The sequence below is a fragment of the Furipterus horrens genome, unplaced genomic scaffold (assembly GCF_987537825.1).
Source record: "Furipterus horrens unplaced genomic scaffold, mFurHor1.1.pri manual_scaffold_1, whole genome shotgun sequence".
Taxonomy (NCBI): Eukaryota; Metazoa; Chordata; class Mammalia; order Chiroptera; family Furipteridae; genus Furipterus; species Furipterus horrens.
In genome coordinates this window covers 35,165,670-35,188,273 of record NW_028327171.1, presented here as the reverse complement: position 1 = coordinate 35,188,273, position 22,604 = coordinate 35,165,670, and the positions used below count along the sequence as shown (strand labels likewise).

The 22,604-nt window shown below is 40.3% G+C and overlaps 1 protein-coding gene across 1 annotated transcript; it reads left to right on the top strand.

Moving 5' to 3' along the window:
* Positions 1-251: 251 nt before the first annotated feature.
* GHSR (growth hormone secretagogue receptor) lies at positions 252-3,889 on the top strand. The gene is made up of 2 exons (XM_090276085.1): positions 252-1,047; positions 3,504-3,889. The coding sequence occupies exons 1-2, from the start codon at positions 252-254 to the stop codon at positions 3,887-3,889; spliced, it is 1,182 nt and encodes a 393-aa protein (XP_090132211.1).
* Positions 3,890-22,604: the final 18,715 nt, after the last annotated feature.

Below are 22,604 nucleotides of genomic sequence, written 5' to 3'. Positions count from 1 at the left end.
GTGTGTGTGTGTGTGTGTGTGTGTGTGTGTGTTCCAGCCTCCCTTTCCCACTGCTCCCCGCCCCAGGCTCTCAATGTCACCTTCTGCCTCAGCTTCTGCTTCTCACTTCCCTCTCTTTCCTCAACAAGCTTCCTCCTGCGCTCCCGCGCCCGCTCCTCCCTCGCACTCTCTGGCACCTAAGGCGACCTTCTCCGGGACCAGCACGGTCCAGTTTCTCCGCCTCCCAGAGCCAGTTAAGTTGAGCCGGAAACATGTGGAACGCGACGCTGATCCAGGAGCCGGGGCCCAACCTCACGCTGCCGGACCTGGGCTGGGACGCTCCCCCTGACAATGACTCTCTGGCGGATGAGCTGCTGCCGCTCTTCCCTGCGCCGCTGCTGGCCGGCGTAACCGCCACCTGTGTGGCGCTCTTCGTGGTGGGCATCGCGGGCAACCTGCTCACCATGCTGGTGGTGTCGCGCTTCCGCGAGCTGCGCACCACCACCAACCTCTACCTGTCCAGCATGGCCTTCTCCGACTTACTTATCTTCCTCTGCATGCCCCTGGACCTCGTCCGCCTCTGGCAGTACCGGCCCTGGAACTTTGGCAACCTGCTGTGCAAACTCTTCCAGTTCATCAGCGAGAGCTGCACCTACGCCACAGTGCTCACCATCACCGCGCTGAGCGTCGAGCGCTACTTCGCGATCTGCTTTCCGCTGCGGGCCAAGGTGGTGGTCACCAAAGGGAGGGTGAAGCTGGTCATTCTGGTCATCTGGGCCGTGGCCTTCTGCAGCGCCGGGCCCATCTTCGTGCTGGTCGGCGTGGAGCACGAGAACGGCACCGACCCTCAGGACACCAACGAGTGCCGCGCCACCGAGTTCGCGGTGAGCTCCGGACTGCTCACCGTCATGGTGTGGGTGTCCAGCGTCTTCTTCTTCTTGCCTGTCTTCTGCCTCACTGTGCTCTACAGCCTCATCGGCAGGAAGCTGTGGCGCAGGCGGCACGGAGAGGCCGCGGTGGCCGCCTCGCTCAGGGACCAGAACCACAAGCAAACCGTGAAGATGCTGGGTGGGTCTCAGCGCGTCCTCCAGGGGTGCGCTCCTCTCCCTGAGCCTTTCACCTTCTCCCTGGGTCTCTGCCTCTCTTCCCTGTTTCTCTCCGTCTCTGTCTCTCTGTTTGTCTTCAATTCTTCTTTCTCTCCTGTTGCTGTCTTGAGTTCCTTCTTTGGTCCCCTGGGTTTTCTGTCATGATTGTGCGTCCCTGTCTCTCTAGGATTTTTTTAAACTTGTTTTGCTCCTGTTTATATCCATCTGTTTCTCTTTCCCTTCTCCCCCGCCCCCACCTCCCTTCTCTCCTCTCTCTCTCCATTTATGACCCCCTCCCAGCTTTGTCACAGTCTCAACTCTCTTTAGGTCTCTATCTCTTTGTCTCTCTTTCTTCCCAGCTTTTCTTTCCCCATTTCCTGGACAAATGCCCCACTCATATATTTCCCTAAAATAAGTTTTATATCAGCCAAGAAACTTTGCTTCAAAATTGAAATATTTTATTAAAATCCTGTGTGATCTTTAAATGTTAAAGGTGAGGTTAACTTTCCTGCCTCAAAGAGAATTTGTAGATATCTAAGTTTACACTAAGAACAGCAGACATTAAATCTGGGAATTCTTCAGTGGTAAATTTAACCAAAGATACAATCAGTTCGGATAATTGAGTCAGATGTGATTCATTTTTCTTTCAGTGTTGTGATCTGCTTTATGCCCTGCATTTTTTTTTTTGAATCAAATAATTGAATCAATTCTATTTACCTTGCTGATGTTTGTATGGCTTTGTAGGAAGGCAGTGACAAATCAGTTCTGAAGTCTTCATTTCTTGTCATGATTACCTGTTTTCTAAGTAGAAAAGACCATGATAATGTAGGATAATCTAAGATAGGCAGGTTCCAACATAAGAAAGAGAGACTTTGCAGAAGTTGACAGGACTTGCTGTTCCTCATCAAATGGTTTATCGGGGAACATTTGGGTACAGTGTCTCCACTGGAGTCTGCTGCACATGTACTGTATGAATGTCACTTCTTCAAGCATATGTGTTTGGTACAAGTGAAGTAATACAGGATGTCTTCACACCCAAGTGTCTTCACACCCAAGCAAAATATTTATTCTACTTGCTTTTTCAGAACTTAATTATTTCATGCTTAATTATTTGGACATTAGAGTTAATACAGAGTTGGGCAAAAGTAGGTTTACAGTTGTGAGGGAGCCAAACAAGAGTTTATTCTTGTATCATTATTTATTAATTATTGTATTATTGTCCATACAAATAACTGTAAATCTACTTTTGCCCCACCCTGCAGAGTGAGCAAAAGTAGGCTTACAGTTATACGCAAATAATACAAAAACTAATAAACAATAATACAAAAATAAACTGTTTCATGTACTCACGACTGTGAACCTACTTTTGCCTAAATTGTAAATTGTAATTTTACAATTCTTGGACTCCTGTATATTAAAGTGATCATTTATTTGAAGAATGCCCCAAGTTGTCATTTTCTAGACCAGTGATTCTCACAATATGGCTAATGCATTGTAAACTGCGAATGCCCTACAGGGGACTCTAATATTCACGTGGCTACTGCTGCAGTCATTTGCTACTATGCAACTTCGTTTTGAGAATAAGTTTAATAATTTCCTTCAATTTTCTTTTAAGCTAATAATTATCCCCCTAGTGTCTCAACATCAATGTTAATTTTCTTTTGCCTTGACAATTTGAAGGGAATCACTAAAGTAGTACAAGGACTAAAATATCTTGTTAAATTTTCTCTGATTTCTGAATTTTAACAACTTAGTGTAGAAATGCAGAGGTCTTGAAAAAAATGGGCAACATGAAGGCTTGACCAGATGATAATTAATGTTATCACATGGGCAAAATGAAGACTTGGATGGATGATAGTTAATGTTGGTTGGTTTTATGAGCTTTTATGCCTTACTTATAGCTATTGTAGGTGGCAAAGAATCACCCATCTCAGTTGTTCTCAGTCCTGACTGCATATTCAGTCCTGTGTGAAACTTCAAAAAGAAAAAAAAGAAAAGAAAAAAACAGGTGTCCTAGTCTCCTAACTAGAGATTTTAATGTAATGAGTTTATATCACATCCAAGGACTCTGTGCCCCAGAGAACACTGATTCATAGCTCTAGCTGAGTATAACCACTTCCCTCACATGTGTTTGGTTATGACTAGTTATTATGAATAACTAGTCAAATCAGTTGAGTCAATATGTCAAACCACTCACAAAATCAGTCAAAAAGTTGTTAATAGAAATGACTGGGAAGCTCAGTAAAAATAGTTGAACTATTGCTCCAGACAGACTCAATCTTGGTGAAAATGTAGGAATGAGAAAGAGCAGAACATGATGTTTCTCTGTAGTCAGTGGTCACGCCATACATAATCAAAACAAAACTATGCTTTCTAAATAAAAGGTGATGTTCTGTCACATTTCTTGAACTGATGCTCACTCTCTCATTGTCCTTTCAGCTGTTGTGGTGTTTGCTTTCATCCTCTGCTGGCTGCCCTTCCACGTAGGGCGATACTTATTTTCCAAGTCCTTCGAGCCTGGCTCCCTGGAGATTGCTCAGATCAGCCAATACTGCAACCTCGTGTCCTTTGTCCTCTTCTACCTCAGTGCTGCCATCAACCCCATTCTGTACAACATCATGTCCAAGAAGTACCGGGTGGCGGTGTTCAAACTTCTGGGATTTGAACCCTTCTCCCAGAGAAAGCTCTCCACCCTGAAGGATGAAAGTTCTCGGGCCTGGACAGAATCTAGTATTAACACAAGACCAAACACATCACTGAGCAAAGTCATTGCTTATTATTCTACACTGGAAGCTATAGCACAGCAGAACTTGGCTGGAAGTTGAAGGTTAAGTTTTGAATTTGGGACAGATAGGTCTGGAAACAGTTGGGGGGAACAAAGATAGAATTTGCAGTGTGTGAGAAGCTTAATTTGATTGCCACACTCATCAGTGTTCTCATACACTGTTTCTGCATATTCACTACCCGTGATTTTGCATTCTGCTGTTGGTGCTAGCAAGGACTTTGCCATTTGGAGAAAGGAGAAGGTGCAGAGAAGGCGATTAGTGCACTTCTTATTGGATAAATACTTAATCTTATTTACTTTTTCATAATAATAAAAATTTGATTAAAAGAATGACATTAAAATTAAAAATTTTAAATGTGACTTTTTAAAACTAGCAATTTTCATATAGCTCTAGATCAGTGCTGTCCACAAGAAATATAATGCAAGGTACTAAAGTAATCAATATAAAAATTATTAACAATAACTTTACATTTTTAAATACAAAATCTTTGACATCTGGTTTGTTTTTTACATTTACAGTGCACCTTAATGTGGACAGTAAGGTTTCATCAATAATACTCGCTGTATTTAGGGTTCATAAAATTTGCAGGGGAAAAAGTAGATTCATAAACCTAAGTTGTTCAAACACATGTAAAAAAGGTTTCCAATAACTAAAACTATTATAATTTTTAAAGTTAAAATTAATTAAAATTAAAAATACAGTTCTTTAATATTCAATGGCCAAATGTTGCTAGTCGTTACTATATTGGATAGTTCAGCTCTTGAGTATATGTAAAATTATTGTCAGTCTTATAAACTGTTGAAAAATTAATGCTCATTTCTTGAAATGTTTTAATTGCAAAATAAGCATTGTAGAACTTTAGCATGATGAATCCCCAAAATCACACTTCATGCTTGGAAGGAAATGAATATGAAATAGAGGATGTATTTTTAAATTAGGTTGAATTATATGTGATAATATTCAGGAAATGAAACTTTATAAAAATTATAGAAAATCACAAACTGCCTTATTTGACTTAAAAATATTTAAGCCAACCATAAGGCTCTGATTTGTGAATGAAGGTATAATTTATAACTTACTCTGGAAAGCTTACTGGAACTTAATGAATATAGAAATTTTTCAAATGGTGAAAAATTCAGAATCCCTTAAATGCTACTGCTTAGTGATATTCTTCAATCTTATAGCTATTCATTTTGAAATGCCTATGCCGTGTTCTGTTTCCAAATTAGTTTTGTTTTCCACATCCCACTGCTCAGCTGATAGATATGTTTACTTGGATTTCCAGTCTCCTTAATGATAATGATGAATTATTATATACCCTCAACTAAATATTGTACATTTTGGTTATAAATCTGAAGTTCCTTGTACAGTCAACTCTGCATATTAAATATATTATTCCAAAAATTATTTCTTCATAGTCCTGTGCAATACTAAGTCACATAAGCAATTCCTACATGAGATTATTGGTTCAATTGTGAAACTGAACTATTTAGAGAAATTACTGCCATGATTGATTTCTCCCCACCAAAAGTAAAGATTATCATGCCAAAATAATTGATAGCCTTTATTTTAGAAACATGAAAACATAATCATAATTAGAATGGTTTCTTTGGAGAAGTAGTTCCAAAATCTATTCTTACACTACAACTGCTCAATCAATTTAGTCTAAACACAGAACTTTAGCAAATGAGTTATTCAGTTAATTCTTGAGAGTACATCAATATTATTTTAAAATGCACTGATTTGTGCCAGTGTGGCTCAGTTGGTTGGAGTGCTGTCCCATAACCAAAAGGTTCCAGGTTTGATTCTGGGTCAAGGCACATACCTAGGCTGCAGCTTCAATCCCTAGACCAGGCGGGAACGATTCCAGTCCCAGCATGTTAGGGAGGCAACCAGTCGGTGCCTCTCTCCCCCATCGATGTTTCCCCTTCTCTCCCTTCCTCTTTCTCTAAAAGCAATGGAGAAAAATGTCCTCAGGTGAGGATTTGAAAAAGTATTTTTAAGCATGCTGATTTATTTAAGCTCATAGGGTACTAATTAGGTAATTCAACATTATTCTCCTAAATAGGGTCCAATAAGTTTCAAAGAGGTAATTCAGCCTCCTGAAACCTTAAAGTTTTTGTCTACAAATAGATTCTACTTGAGAGAAAACAAGCAAAAAAGGCTTGACTTCTATCACAGTTAATTGCCTTGGAGAAAGAAAGAAAAAGTCACCTTTAATCAGTTGCTTACCTATCAATGCTCCCCTTGCCCCCGACTTGTGGGTTCACAGGAAAGAGTTTACACAGCGAGGACCTCTGTTGTCCTTCACTGATGTTTATTTGGGACTCAGGTATGTTTAGAGAAGGGATTTTTAATTTGTCCTTTTACATCATTGCCTTTTTATGTTTTTAATGTCTTTGTATCATCATACTCCATAAATTGTTTAAGACTCAGGGAAAAGAGGAATTTACACTGAGAAAAATTGTTTCTAGAAGTCCATTATTTCACAAACATTTAGTATGTTCCTGATATCTTCTAAGCTCTAGAGATTAAAAAACCAAGGATTTTATCCTTAATAAGATATTCACTTGTGTATTATGTTGGAGGAGGTAACTAATAAATATATTAAGTTTTGAAGTAAACATCTCCAGTTGACAATGGATCAAACAGTTCTCCGGTATTTCAAAGGGTTATTCATAAACCTCTATCATGTATCTGGCTCAAAATAAACTTAGAAGGGGCTGTTCCTACACAAACCAGTCAAATGTGTATAGATGCAGCTAATATATCTTCCAGAAGTAATGACCCTCCAACATCCTTCAATTATGTAAGGACAGTAAAGGACTTGGTTTCCTTTTTAATTTGTTTCCATTTTCCTGGTTGTCCAGCAACAAGGCTTCTGTCACTGCACCTTACTCTGTGCCGCAAAATCAAGGCTGGCATCGTTTTTATATAGGAAGTGACTGCACTATGAATAAGAACTTTTTTGTACTTGCTTTAAAGAAAACGTTCATTGCCGTGAATTATTTAAAATTGGTGATTTTGTGACAATGAGATTTAGAAACCTTTCTAGTGCCTGGCTAGACCTGGAAACTCTTTCTTCAGTCAACTTTTTTTATTGCAGCGAAAGTTGTGATGAGAGTTGACTTGAAATTCCAGCTTAATCATTCCAATGCTTTTATTAAGAGCCTGAAGTCAGTACAAACAATTTAAAATTATAGTTCAGCATTGACAATTTTAATATTTTTTCATTTATTCACATACTTGAATTTAACATTAAAAAATGTTAGACTTTTTGCAAGACTGGTGCCTTTTTATGAGAGTGGTGAAAACGCGTTCTTGTCTTTTGAAAAACAGCGTGTATATCTTTGAAATGTGACAAGGAATTTTGTCACAGTGTCTGTATGAATAGAATAGAACTTTCTTCTACCAGAAATACTGTATCTAGTATAAGTAATGTCATTAAAAGATAAGAGATAATGTTATGGTTTATTATCTAATGATCCTCTTATGATTTCTTTGTAATTTAAATTGCAACATTAGCAGGATATATACATTTGTAACTTAACTAGGTCCTTAGTGACCAGTATTAATTCAGTGAATTGATAACGCAAATATTTCTTTATCCAGAGAATGAACTGCAAGTCAGAATCAACAGAAAACAATGTGCTGGTAGCAAACACTGACTTCTTTAAATGCATGTCTTTTATTTATTCACATTAAATAAGCTCAATCATGTTAACTCTTGGCAATATTCTAAGTTTTTAGCAGGTGAGGGAGAGCATTTGGAGGAGGTTTGTTTTGTGTTTTATCATTGGAATGCAAATTCTTGCACAGTGTTGGAGGTTAACTATTTTGGTTTAAAAAAAATTTTTTTTCCCCATTTCCTGGGTATCTGCTGGAATTCCAAGTAACATTTTATGCTGTGACACAGCATATCCTTTGCTCGAGGAACTAACAACTTCTCTCAAAACTAGCAAACCATTAAAGCCCTCAAAAAGCATGCCTCATGTAAATTCACCAAAATGCTTAAAAATGTACTTCCCAGCAGAACATCTTTCCCCCAGCCCCCTCCAGGCTCAGAGAATAGTTTGGGAAGAACAGTTTGAAAGATTTTGTGTGTGTGTGTGATTTTAACATGTTAAATCCAACATTTCTCTAGCTTAAATAATAAAAATATATTTTTCACATTTAGCACTATAGGGTTAGTATACTAGAGAGCATTTACTCATATAAATATATCCAAACAAAACAATCTCCTGTTTCACTGATACTCCCCTGTATTCTAAGTCCATTCAGAATTTACTGCTTGGTCAATTTGTGTTGTTACAATGTGTCATAAATGTCACTAATAATATATTGATTTGTGATTCTTTTTCTTAAGGTCTTCGTGACTATTAATGGGTTTACTATAATTCTTGTGTACCTGTCTTAGAAATCAGGCATTGGTTGTCTTTCTTATGTGTGTCCTTAACCAAACAATTGCTTAATAATAAATGCTTTTGTAAAGTCTGTGCCTATTTTCTTTCACATACAGTTGTAAATCTTGCTGTCTGGGATATTTTACTTCTATTCCTGTTCTAAACTCAGTTCTAATTTGTCCTTTTACTTTCTGACATATGTATTTTACAGTGAGATGTTTGTTGTTGTTAATTTTATTTCAGCAAGGGCTCCAATATTTAATAATGAGTTAAGCCATTTCTGGAAGTATCAAGAAGAGTCAGGGACCCTGTGATGGACTGTGACCCCCATGCTCCCTCCACCTCTCTGTCTCTTACAGCCTGTCACCCTGAGTCAATGGTGCTGCAGCCTCCATGGTGTTACACTAATGTCATCCAAAGACCACAAGCTCTTTGAGCCAAACCAAGGGTTCATCTTGCACTCAGCAGCCACTCACTGAATGTTGGTGGGAGAAATGAAAGTTTAAAGCCCGGATTTATGTGTCACCTGGGCATTTGCTTCCAGACATGTGGACTCCAGAGGTCAATACAATTAAACTAAAATTGGAGGACCACTAAAGGTGGCCAAGTTTTATCAGCCAGTTAAGACACTGTCCATTATCACCATTATTTTGACTTAAAATAAACATTAAACTTGAAAGTAGAAAGGACATAATCTCAGAATAAAGGATTCTCCTGGTGTCAAAGTTCAATGTAGTCTACATACTGCACAGTCATAGATGGATTCTGTTAACATGAGTCATTACAATTTACAAGTAGTACCTAAAAATGTGAACTTGGTAATAATTAGTAATACACTACAGTAATCCAAAGTGAATCATGAGATTTGCTCTTATTGACTTGTTGAGCCCCTTTCCAATATCTTCTGAGCCCTTCCATGCCCCTCTCCTTCAGTTCGGTGCCCACCACATTCTTTTAGGCCCACTCCTGTGGCAGACCCTTGGTCTGACTTAAGATCAGAAGAGGAGAGGCTAGCAGGTCTGCCTGGGAGTTGGTGGACCTCACATTCTAAGGTCATTGTAAAACGCTGGTTGCTCTTTACTTCTTGACTCATAACTCATCACTGGTTCCTCATTTTAGTTCTAGGTATTTTCTTCTTAAGCATGTCTTCATAAACATTTTTGCTGCAAGCATTCTAACGCAAACACTTCCATGACACAACTGCTAATCGGCCCTAAGGCAATTCCACCATCACAGATAAAATAACTGGTTGACAGTGTGGTTTACACTGCAGACTTCACGTATGTGTACCATCTATCAGTTGGCTTTCTTTCTCCACTAAGTTCTTGGGTTAGAATTCCAGCTCTGCTGCTGGAATTGCGTGGCTTTGGGCAAGTTTCTGTCCCCATTTTGACAGTAGTTTCACCCTTGTCTAGTTTAATGAGCTTTTCAGGGACTTGCATTTCTTAAGTCTTTTCAAGGAATTCAGTGTAGTTTTCCAAGAAATAGTGAATCTCTTTTTGCAGGCACATTTTCTTTAACTTGTGCACATTTTAAGTAGTCACAATGGCAAATGCGCTTTGGCATGGACAGGTCTGGGAGCAAATGGCTCAGCTGGTGGAGAGAAGTGCAGGGGTGTGGTCTCCTAGCACAGGGCCCCCGCTGGATCTCTGACAGGAAATGGAGAGCATTGGATCCCTGCAGTCTCATTAAGAACACCTCTAATCCCCATGTAAAAGCACTGGGAATACAGAGAAGTCTGGCTTCCCTTTGAACAGAATAAAGTCAAAGAGATAACTCTTTTAACATCCCAGGAAGCTTAGGGAGTTCTGCCCTGTGGGTCAACTTCTATCATGAGGCACTGGGCTGAGAAAGGTATCTGAGTGACTCCAGAGCCCCCGTTACTCCAGCTGTTTTTTCACTTGTCCTGGATATATTATTTTATTTTATTTTTTAAGGATGTGGCATTTAATAGCTGCACTAAAGGAAACTGATTTAAGAAAAAAGAGAAGGTTGAAACTATGAACATTAAAATGACAACAAACTCACAACTATCAACAACAGAATCTAAAAAATGAAAACAAACTCAGTAAGCAACCAGAATAGGAGCAGAATCATAGGTATGGGGATCATTTGGAGGGTTATCAGCTGGGAGTGGGGAGTGAGAAAAATGGGGAAATGGTGCAGGGATTAAGAAGCATAATGGTAGGAACAAGATAGACAGGGGCATGTTAAGAATAGTATAGGAAAGGGTGAAGCCAAAGAATTTATATGCACAACCCATGGACATGAACTACGGTAGGGTGGGATTGCTAGAGGAAAGCGGGTACTGAGTGGAGGGGAGCAAAGGTAAAAAAATTAGGGCAACTGTAGCAGCATAATGAATAAAATATACTTAAAAACAAAAAAGGAAACTGAGGTGAAGTAGTCAGACCTGCACTTGGTATTTCCAGTTTCTGCCAGGGTCTTGTCTAGCAGCACATGAGATGCTTGTTCAGCAAACAGCATTCTCTCCTAACCCTGAAAGACAACCAGCTACAACCTGTCTCTATTGCCAATAAAGCATACAAAGCACCGGCTGAAAACAAACAAACAGACCCAAGTGGCCTCTGACATGTGCTGTTCGGGACAGTCAACTCCTTCCCATCACAGGTGGGGAAAATAAACTGTGTTTTTTCCTCCAGTTGTGCTGTGGCTGTCACTGCTGTCTTCAAGATGTGTGAGGCCACCAGGCTGTGAGGCGCAGGTCAGTGGTAAGTGGGGAAGACTATAGATTAGCAACACTTGCAACAAGTGTAGGGAAAGGAGGCTGAACTTTCCTCCAGTAGAGCGTAATCTGAACACTTTTGTTACAGTGGTAACAAGCTTTTCATTTTGCTCTAAATCTACTCAAGCTAGAAATCACTTTAAGAAGACTCTGCCCAACCTGATAATTTAACACATGGCACTGGAAAAGGTACTTTTACATTTCAGTATGTGAAACATGGTTTTTCAATTAAGTAATTATTCTCCTAAGTTAATTTTTGGAACCTGTGGTTCCTTGCACATGCAAAAAAAGTTCATGAAAGCTGTTTCTGTGCTGGCTTCACCGTCAGGAGAAAATCTTGGCAGACAGATGAATGAGGCCTATTTTATATCAATACTATCAGGTACTTTAAACTAAAGATCAGTTAATCTCACTAATGGGTTGACTTTTTTTTCATTTACTTGATGGAATTGAAATAAAGCTTTTATAAGTCTTTTGTCAAAGTGAAACATCTTACATTATTGAGAATGTGGAATTGTAATTTTGGTTAAAATGTTTCCCATTAAGTTAAATGTGTACATGATAATACTAGTATAATTTTTGTGCAGCAAAGTGTGATGATAAAAACAATGTTCTTGCTAAATTATAAATCTTAGCGAATAGATAGCAGAACTTGAAATTGATTTTAGTATACACACAATTCATAATTCATCCAAAAAAAATTGTGATAGTCTGTCAATTAAAGTAGAACATATATTGCCAAAATACACATTACACACACACACACACACACACACTGAGACACAAATAAAATGTCTCAAAATGGTAATATTCACTTTCTTTGCTCCCATAATCAATTCGATTTCAGAAATGTTTGTACTTTTCAAGAACTACTTTGTAAATCACCCTCATGTTCTAAACTGGGATTATAAACAAGCACTCTGTATTTGCTTACCTTTTGTTTAAAATCAGTTGACATCTTTAATCAGGGTAGTCAACAAATGGAAATCAAAACCCCTAAAAACTAAACAGCTTTTTAAAAAAGTATATTTTATTGATTATGTTGTTACACTAGTCCCAATTTGTTTTCCCTTTATTCCCTCTGCCCAGTACCCTCCTTCCCTCCAGCAATCCTACCCCCCTTAGTTCATGTTCATGGGTCATGCATATAAGTTCTTTGGCTTCACCCTTTCCTATATTATTCTTAACTTCCCCGTCTATTTTGTACCAACAAATTATGCTTCTTAATCCCTGCACCATTTCCTCATTTCACTCCCTTCCCCCTCCCAGCTGATAACCCTCCAAATGATCCCCATATCTATGATTCTGTTCCTATTCTGGTTTGCTTAGTTGGATTTTGTTTTTATTTTTTAGATTCAGTTGTTGATAGTTGTGAGTTTGCTGTCATTTTAATGTTCATAATTTTGATCTTCTTTTTCTTAAGTAAGTCCCTTTGACATTTCATATAATAATGGCTTGATGATGATGAACTCCCTTAGCTTTACCTTGTCTGGGAAGCACTTCATCTGCCCTTCCATTCTAAATGATAGCTTTACTGGATAGAGTAATCTTGGTTGTAGGTCCTTGGTTTTCATCACATTGAATACTCCTTGCCTATATCTTCTTGCCTGCAGTTTCTTTTGAGAAACCACCTAGTAGTCTTATAGGCACCCCTTTGTAGGTAACTCTCTACTTTTCTCTTGCTGCTTTTAAGATTCTCTCTTTATCTTTAACCTTTGGCATTTTAATTATGATGTGTCTTGGTGTGGTCCTTTTTGGGTTTAGCTTGTTTGGGACTCTCTGTGCTTCCTGGACTTGTATGTCTATTTCCTTTGCCAAATTTGGGGAGTTTTCCTTCATTATTTTTTCACATAATCTTTCCACTTCTTGCTCTTCCTCTTCTCCTTCTGGCACCCCTATGATCTGATGTTGGTATGTTTAAAGTTGTCCCAGAGGTTCCTAAGCCTCTCTTCATGTTTTTCAATTCTTGTTTCCTCATTCTGTACTGATTGACTGTTTTTTCTTCCTTATATTACAAATCATTGATTTGAACCCCAGTTTCTTTCCCTTCACCATTGGTTTTGTGTGGATTTTCCTTTGTTTCATTTAGCATAGCCTTCACTTCTTCTCTTATGTGTTTGCTGTACTTAAGCATATCTGTCAAGCCTGTGAGCATCTTTATCACCAGTATTTCGAACTATGCGTCTTTTAAGTTGGCTATCTCCTCATCGCTTAGTTCTCCCACTGGAACCTTGACCCATTCTCTCTTTTGGGCCATACTTCTCTGTCTCCTCATCTTGATAGGCTCCTGTGTTTGTTTGCCTCTGTGTCTTAGGTAGAGCTGTCTCACCTATTACATTTAAGGGGTGGAGCCTTAGGTATTCATCAGCACAGGGCAACCCATTTCACCACATGGTGGCATTGTGTGTGGGGGAGGGCTCTGAGAGGAAACAATGCCACTTGCTCAGCAGTAACCCCTTTTCCAAGCATTTCTCCCATTTCTGTATGGGACTGGCACCTCACTAGCTGTTACCCTGGCTGTCATTCCCAGAGTGGATAGGTCTGCAGATGTTCTAGGACAGTGGGGGCCCTTTAAACAAGAGGACTCTGCTGAGAGACTGGCAGTTTCTTCTTCCGCCCCAACCCCCAGTGGTTTGCGCAGTCAGAAGCAATGAGGCTTTATTTTCCCCAGCGCTGGAACCGTGAGCTATGCGATCTGGTCAGGAGCTGGGAGAGCTCCCCAGGTATCCCTCCCCACTTTTTAAAACATGTGTCTGCACTTTCCACTGGCCTGCCACCGCCGCCACTGCTACTGCCACCACACTGTGTCCTCTCCACCCCGGTTCTGCCCCTCCTACCTGTCTGGATGAGTATTTCTTCTTTATAGCTTTGTTTGTTGGACTTCCATGTAGCTCGATTTTCTGGAACTTCTGGTTGTCTCTAGTTTTGAGGCAGATGTATTCTTTCTTCGTTGTGGAGGGAGATGCAGTGCGTCTACCTGCAGGCCTATCTTGGCCAAAAGTACCAAACAGCTTTTGAAGCACTGTGTGCACTTACTGAAGACAAAGCTTGTAAAAACAGAAAGAAACTGAACCGCTTTCATAATGAGGGCTCAAAAATGTATAGATTTACTTTTGAGGTTCTATCATTTATCTCTGGGATATCTCAAAGTTTGGGTGCATTCTGTTGATGAAATAAAATTGAGAAGGTCTACTATTTTCTAAGATCTGAATACAGTAAAGTATTCATAGGAATCAGATGGTCAACTTATTTCACAATTTTTGTTATAAAAATATTTGTCAAAGAATAGGAACGAAGCAACAGAATCTGTAAAACTATTTGTACTGAAATTAAACATTTCAATAAGAAAGAAGTAACAAAAAAAGAAAAATATCTTTCTTTTTCTCAGAATTTGCTTTGATTGCACTAGAAGAGGCAAAAGAAATGTAAAATAATTCCAACTTATTAACCACAAATTCAACATAGAAGAAGACTATGGGTAATTTTATTAAACATGAAGACTAGGTTACAGTTTAAAGGTGGTTTTTTTTTTATTAAAATATCAGTGATGTAGAACTGAAGCTAGATATGGCCAAAAAAAAAAAAAAAAAAGCCCAATTAAATTGTATAAATATATGCCAGGAATAATTTTCCTATTTATTTTTTAAAACATTCAGAAAATCAATATAAATTATTTTTATTGTGATTTAATAGACACAGATTTTACTTTTGGAAAGAACTTTGAACATAGTTTGTAACTAGATCTATTTTATAGTTACACCAATAAAATAAATCAACTTTTCATTTAATACATAAAAACTGCAATAATTTTACATTTAATTATTTTTAATGTGCTCTTCTATTCTCCAAAGTGTCCCAGTTTGGACAATGAATTTTACCTGATGCCTACAGTAAAAAGTGTCATGATCCAGTAGTGATGTCCATTGTAAGTGAGCAAGCTGGTCCTGGGGCATGTTCTTAGCTTGGTGATTCTGGCTGGAGGACATCAGTTATTGTAACTATTAATCCCAACTTTTCCTGTCAAAGGAAATTTGCTTATGTGGCAGTGCTGGCCCTAAAGAAGACCCTAAAACAGGATTTTTCCAAAGGTCTCCATGACACAGTTGTTAGGAGGCAAATATTTTCATTCAGTCTTGGAAGCCAAGAGCAAGAGCTGCATATCAGATAAATGTCAATGTCACCCCAATTCTGTAACTGAAATGGCTGTGCGACCCCCTCTTTATCAGTATTTTGCTTCCAGTATCTTTTCTGTCTCTGTATCGGGCCCAAAGATGTGAAATGTTGATAGGTAGAAAGAAGGAGGGGGACAGAGAGAGACGGAGAGGTTGGCAGCTGTGATAACTATGTAGGGAATCAGGGCTATGGCAGCTGCAAGGAAGGAAATATGCGCGTGAAGGTGAAATTTTGCAAGGGAGGCAGTTTACCAGACTTGACCTGCTCTAAGCACTAGACTCTTGACTCTGATGAATTCACCTTGGTCTTCTGAATATCCAGGAATTTTATCACTTCAGCTACTCATTCCTAAACTACATGCTGGGCAGTGGTGTGCCTGAGAAATGCTCCTCCTGTGAAGTCTTACATTTAAACATCCCATTCTCTGACCACAGCATCTACCATCATTCAGGTCTTTCAGCCATTTCTCCCTTCTTTAGAGGTTCTTCAGCAGGTTCCTCCCATCTCTACCACCAGACCCTGATCTAATCCATGGCCCTCACAGCAGCACTTCCTAGTGAATGTTCTCAGTTCTTGTGCCTGATTTCCACTATGTCCCCAGCTCTGGATCAAGACTGCTATCCTCTTTCTCTACTTCCCACTCCAGATGCTGAACGATGATGGAGAAACATCTCATAGTGCCAGGCACTCGGTGACTCCCAACATCCAAGGTGAGTGCACTCTCCTGATCCATCACACTCTTGGCAGTGTGTTCTAACTCAGCTCTCTTATCCAGTAAAGAATAATGTACAGTAGTCCCTCTCTATCGTGGTTCACTTATCGCAGCCTCACTGTATTGCGGGATTTTAAAAAATATTATATTTAATTATTTATTGTGGATTTTTTTGCTATATCGCGGGATTATTTTTTCTTTTTTTAAAAAAAAAATTGATTATGCTGTTACAGTTGTCCCAATTTCTTTTCCCTCTGCTTCCCTCCACCCTGTCACCCCCCTCCTCCCAGTTGTTCCCCCCACCCCTTAGTCCAAGCCCATTGGTTGTGCATATAGTTCTTTTCAGCATCTTCCTGTCTACTTCACTCCCTCCTACTATGCTTCTTAATTCCTGCATCATCTCCCTCCTTTTTTGCCCTTTCCCCTCCCCGCTGACCTCCCCCCAATATGTTCCCCATACCTATATTTCTTTTCCCACTCTCATTGCCTACTTAGTTTGCCTTTGTATCGATTTCCTAGCTTCTGCTATTGGTTGTTGTGATACAGTTTTCATTTTAATGTTTGTAGTTTTGATCCTCCTTCTTCTAAACAAGACCCTTTAACATCTCATATAACAGTGCTTTGGATCTAACAAACTCCTTCAGTTTACTTTGTCCTGGAAGCACTTTCTCTGCCCTTTTATCCTGAATGACAGCTTCGCTGGATAGAGTAATCATGGTTGTAGGTTTTTGATTTTCATTACTTTAAATATTTCTTGCCAGTCCCTTCTTGCCTGTAAAGTCTCCTTTGAGAAATCAACTGATAGTCTAATTGGGACCCCTTTGTACATAATTCTTTTCTTCTCTCTTGCTGCTTTTAAGATTCTCTCTTTATCTTTAATATTGACATTTTGATGATAATGTGTCTTGGTGTGGTTCTCCCTGGGTCCAGCCTATCTGGGACTCTCTGTGCTTCCTGGACCTGTAAGTCTATTTCCTTCTCCAAGTTAGGGAAGTTCTGCTTCATTATTTTCTCACATAATTTTTCAGTTTCTAGTTCTTCTTCTTCACCCTCTGGCAATCCTATTCATTTGAATGTTCGTTCGCTTATAGCTGTCCCAGAGGTTTCTGAGTCTCTCCTCATATTCCTCACTTTTTGTTTCCTCTTTCTGCGCAGGTTGACTGTTTGTTCCTTCCCTATGTTCCGATTTGTTGATTTGATCCCTGGCTTTCCCTTCCTCTCCACTCATTTGTATGTGTTTTTGTTCATTTCAGCAGGACTAGCCTTCATTCCCTCGCTGTCTTGATTCAGCCCCGCTGTTAGGTCTGTAAGCTGCCTTATGACTGACTATAGCTCTGAACTGAGCCTCAGAAAGGTTCTCTATTTGTTCATCGGTCAAGTCCCTTTTTTGCTTTTTGGTTAGCTGCATGATTTGTATTTCAATCATTAATTCTGCCATTCCAACTGTTTTCTTTATCTTTCCTTCTTGGGCGGGGCGCTGTCACACCTCCTGTGCTGTATTGGGCGGAGCCCCATGTGCTCATCACAACCTGGCGACCTTTCTCACCGCCCTGTGGCACTTTGCGTGGGGGCGGGGGTCCAAGATGGATTCCTGCCGTTACTCTCCTCTGAGAGATCGGAAGCCTCCTCCTCTGTCCCCACACCCTCCGGGCCTCACAGTCAGAGACAATGGGGGTCTGCCTTCTCCGGTGTTGGAATCCCAAGCCGATGGGTCTGGTCTGCTGCCAGGGCAGGTTCCTAGGCGCTTCTCTCCTCCCCCAAATATGGGTGTCTGCTTACTGGGTCCTGCTCTTTGCTGCTGCAGCTGCCGCCTCTAGCACAGCTCAATCTTTCAGCTGCAGCTTTGCCCTTCCTACCTGTCCGTATGAGCACCACTTGTTTATGATTCATATGTTGGACTTCAATGTAGCTTTATTTTCTGGAACTTCTAGTTATTTTTGGTTTTGCGGTTGTTATAGTCCTTCTTAATTGTGGAGGGAGACAGAGCGTGTTGGTCTAGGCCTCCATCTTAGCCGGAAGTCTATATCGCAGGATTTTGCAGTACTGTATACGTATGTTTTTAAAGTTACATAGGTTTAAGAGTGTAGACTATGTTTAAGAACATAAGTAGTGTTTATAAAAGTGTGGAAAAGGTTAATAAGTGAATGGGAAAGGTTAATAAGGGACTGTGAATGGTTTATAAGTGTGTGGGAGGGGTTTATAAAGCCTTAAAATATATGTAAATACTAAAATAAATGTAAGGTTCCTACTTCGTGGATTTTCACCTATCATGGGAGGTCGGGGTCTAGAACATAATACCCGCAATAAGTGAGGGAATACTGTAATCTTGTCCATTGTCCTCAGACCGTGCGAGCCCCTCAGCAAACACTCTTGCATATCGCTTCAAAAAGCATTCAAAAAGCCATTAGTTGAGAACTGTCTTAGCTCCTTGCAGCACACGCCCCTTGCTCCTCGTCCCGTGTCAGACCGGGAGCTGTGTCTACCCGCTTACACAAAGCCAGTCCCTCCATCAGCACTCTGCTTCTCTCCTCCACCTCCCAAACCCTCTCTCCTGAAGCTTCATCCTTTCCTTCACTGTTGGCTTCTACCATCAGCAGTTGAGCCTGCTCAGGACTTTGCTTAACTCCTGCTATGGACTGATTTGTGCTCTCCCTCAATTTCTACATTGAATTTTTAACCCCCAATGTGATGATATTAGTGCCCTTATAAGGGAGGCATCAGAGTGCTCTCTCCCTCTCTGTCTCCCTCTCTCTTCCCCCATCCCATGAGAGGACACAGAGAGAAGGCAACCATCTACAAGGCAGGAAGAGAGCTCTCACCAGAAATCAACCATCTTGGCACCTTGACCTTGAACTTCCAGCTTCCAGAGCAATGAGAACTCACTTTCTGTGGTTTAGGTCACCCAGTCTAATGTGTTTTGTATGGCAGCATGAACTAAGACAACCCCACAGTGCCTTCCAGCTTTCGCCTTCCACTTATAGCCAAACCTGTTGAACTACACAGTCTCAACTTTCCCTCATTCAACTCACTTATAATCCACGGACGTCATAGGATGATAATAGTGCTGAAAAAGAAAGTTTAAGTAAGGTCACATACGGAAGTGTTTTCAAGAAATAACTACCCAATAATTGTAACCCTAATTGAATCATGTGATATGAAAGAGCAGTGCCAGGTGGGTGCTGTGAGAACCCCCGGAGCACGGCACTGATGACATCCCTGGGTAATGACACTTATACCGTCACGTGAAGGATGTGTGGGAGCTGACCAGACTGCTAAAGAGGGGAGCACAGTTCCAAGCCTAAGAAATAGTGTAGAAAAGGTCTGAGTTAGGAAGGAGTATGACATCTCTGAGGTGAAAGAAGGTCACAGGCTGGAGCATGGTGGGCAAGGGAAAAAGTGGCCCAAGGTGGACACTGCCTGAGAGATAGGCTGGGCCTCAAAAGCCATGCCAGGGACTTGGAATATTACCTGAGACCAATGGAGACCCAGTGAAGGGTTGGTATGGGAGAGCAATGGGGTAGCACTTGCATTTAAAGAAGGCCATTCTTCTGCCTGCAGGTGGAGCTGGGTTTAAGGAGATGGGGTGAATATCAGGAAGCTTATCTCCAATAATAATTAAGCACTTCTCAAAGGGAGAAATGTCTTTGAGACAAGGTACAGTGTTTTTTCCACACATGTTGAGATCGAAGTGTTGGTCCACGGAACCAGTTCAGCGGCCTGTGCTTGCCCAGACAAGGCCTCAGTATAAAAACTGCAAAGTCCTAGCACTGTTGAAGACAAACTGGGAGAAGGAAGATGCCTTTTGGCCTCAGGGCTGCGACTCTATCTTGTGTTGGCATCAACGAGTTTCTGGCTTCCTGGGCCATTTATATTCCATCCCCACCACGGCAGCCACCCTGGGAATCAGCGCAGCAGATGGTGTCTTGCAGATTGTATCAGGGAAGTGGAAGCATTTTCACTTTGTTTTCAGAGCCTCCATCAACCAGCAAGTGAATGGCAAGCCCTGGAGTCTTAGCTGGCTCCAAATTCTCCGTCAATTAGCAGCCCTGAAGGAGACATCTGGATATATTGTTTATTCATGGGGCCTATTTCTTTTACTACTTTCTTTCCTCTTCCTTTCTTCCTTTCTTCCTTCCTTTCTTTCTTTTTCTTTCTCTTTCTTTTCCTTTCCGTCACGCCCTTCCTTCTTTCCTTCCTTGTAGTGAGAAATAGAGAATGGCATTCTTCAGGTTATGAGCTGATACAAAATCACACAATATCCATCCACTACCCCTTCATCTCAGTGAGCAAGGGCTACCCACTTCCTGAAGAATGAAGTCCAAAGTGTTATTCTGTGTTTCAAGAATCTGCCCAGCCAGATCTGCTCAGATGTCTACCGTATCTTCATTGCTCCCCCTGCATGCCTGTGAACTATTATTTGGTCCTGTTCAGGCTCTGCATGTTCTCCTTTATTTTTGTCCATTTTTTCATTCAACAGATATTTACTGAGCACCTACTACATACCCAGATAATAGAGATAAAGTAATGGACAAAGCAAAGTTCCAGCCTTCATAGAGTTTACATTTTGGTGAGACTGATAATAACTATCATTTGACCATCTTTTAGTTTTGTATATATATAAAAATGTAAAATTCACTGTAAATTGTACCATTTGAAAAGCCACCACTATGAAATACTTCCAACATTCCCCAGCAAGTCCAATATGCAGCCAAGATTGAGAACCACTAAGTTGTAGAAAGACTGCAAACATCACCAGTCACTGAGGGCTCTCACTTGAGCTTCCTACATAAACTTTGTTTAAAATAGCATTACTGAGGAACAATAAATACACAATAAACTGCACACATTTCAAGTCTGATAAGTATTGACATATGTATATGTCCATGAAAGCTTTAGCACAAAGACAATGAGCATAAGTATTATTCCCCAAAATTTCAACATGGCCCTCTGTTATCTCCTCCCTCCTTTTCGCCCATGCCTGGTCTAGGTAACCATTGATGTACTTTTTGTCTCTATTGAATTATTTGAATTTCCCAGCATATTCTATAAACAGAATTTAATTTTTTTTGGAAGATTTTATTTGTTTTTAGAGAAAGGGAAGGGAGGGGGAAAGAGAGGGAGAGAAACATCAGTGTGCGAGAGAAACATTGACTGGTTGTCCTCTGCACACCCCCAACCAGGAAGCTGGCTGACAACCCAGGCATATGCCCTGACTGGGAATCAAACTAGTGACCTTTCAGTTTGTAGGCCGAGGCTCAATCCACTATGTCATACCAGCCAGGTCTATAAATAGAATTCATAGAAATTTAAAATTCCTAGAGATGGAATCACACAGTAGCTTCTTTTTTGTTCTGCCTCCATTCAGTCAGCTGAATTATTTTGAGCCTCATGGGTTTTGTTGTGCGTATCTATAGTTCATTTCTTTTTCTTGCTGTGTGGTGTTTCATTGGATGTATATCATTCCATTTACTTACCATTCATCTGCTTATGGGCGTCTGTGTTATTTGCAGTTTGGGGTTATTTCAAATAAAGCTGCCCTGAGAATTCATGTACAAGTCCTTGCATGGACATACACATTCATTTCTCACGAGTAAACATCCGGGAGTGTACGGTAGGTGTACGTCTGGGTTGTACGGTAGGTGTACGCTTATCTTTTAAAGCAATTGCCAAGCTATTTTCTAAAATAGTTGCAATATTTTATATTCCCACCAGCAACGTACGAGAGTCCTTGCTTAACTTGTCTTCATCAGTTGGAGGACGGGAGTGTGAGACCAAGAGAGGCACCAAGGAGGAAGCTGTGCCTGAAATCAAACAACCGGTAAGTAACAGAGCTTGTGAGTATACAGGTCTGTGAAAACCCAGAGCTAGTGCTCACAGAACGATTTGCCCTCTGAGGCCGCTGTTGTGTTATGAGAGGAACTGAGTGCCCTACAGAGGTCAGCAAAGCCACTCTTTTCTTCCTGACGAACTTTTCATGTGTGCTAATGGTAAGGAAGTCTTGGTCTCCTGTGTTGTCTAACTCTTCCTGGAAGACGCCAAGGGCCATGACAGCAGCATCCATTGAGAGAGTCCCCATCTTCATCCCTTGGCTCCGTTCCCTCCAATCACGAGAGGTAAAACACCTCCCACGCAGCCTACCACTGGCATCCACCTCTAGGAGACAGTCCGGAGCAGAGGTAAGCACAGCGCCTTACTCAGGGGGCTCTTTCAGAAGAAAGGGGCTCCTGCTCTGGCAGAGAATGTCACTGTGAGCTGTCATTCGGAGAATAATAGAGGCTTTTGACCTTGTGTTCTATCGGGAAAGCCACTGTCAAAAAATAAACAAGTGTTCCTTTCTTCCTCCCACTTTCTCTTCCAAGTAAATCAATAAATAAATCCTGTTTGCTCCTGTATTTGCAAAAAATTTCACAAGAATTCCTGCATAACAATCCAGTTATACAGTAAGAGTCAAATTGATGATTTTCATTGTTACTTGTATTCTAAAAATGTATTGATTACTTAATTTTTAAGGGGAAAAAAAAATCAAGAAATGAAAAATCCCCATGCTGCATGGTTACAAAAGACTTGCCACGCAATACTGTGAATGTGCTAATTGCTATTGAATTGTACAATTGAAAGAATTAATTTTGTTATATGAATTTCACCTCATGAAAAATGATTATTAACATTTAATACTTTTCTTAGAAGAGAATTTCAAAATTCTCAGCATAGAAAAAGATG

Bases quoted from the DNA above. Each gene is read 5' to 3' on its own strand.
- GHSR (XM_090276085.1), top strand. From the start codon at position 252: ATGTGGAACGCGACGCTGATCCAGGAGCCGGGGCCCAACCTCACGCTG. The intron at 1,048-3,503 runs GTGGGTCTCAGC...TTGTCCTTTCAG, and splicing joins GCAAACCGTGAAGATGCTGG to CTGTTGTGGTGTTTGCTTTC.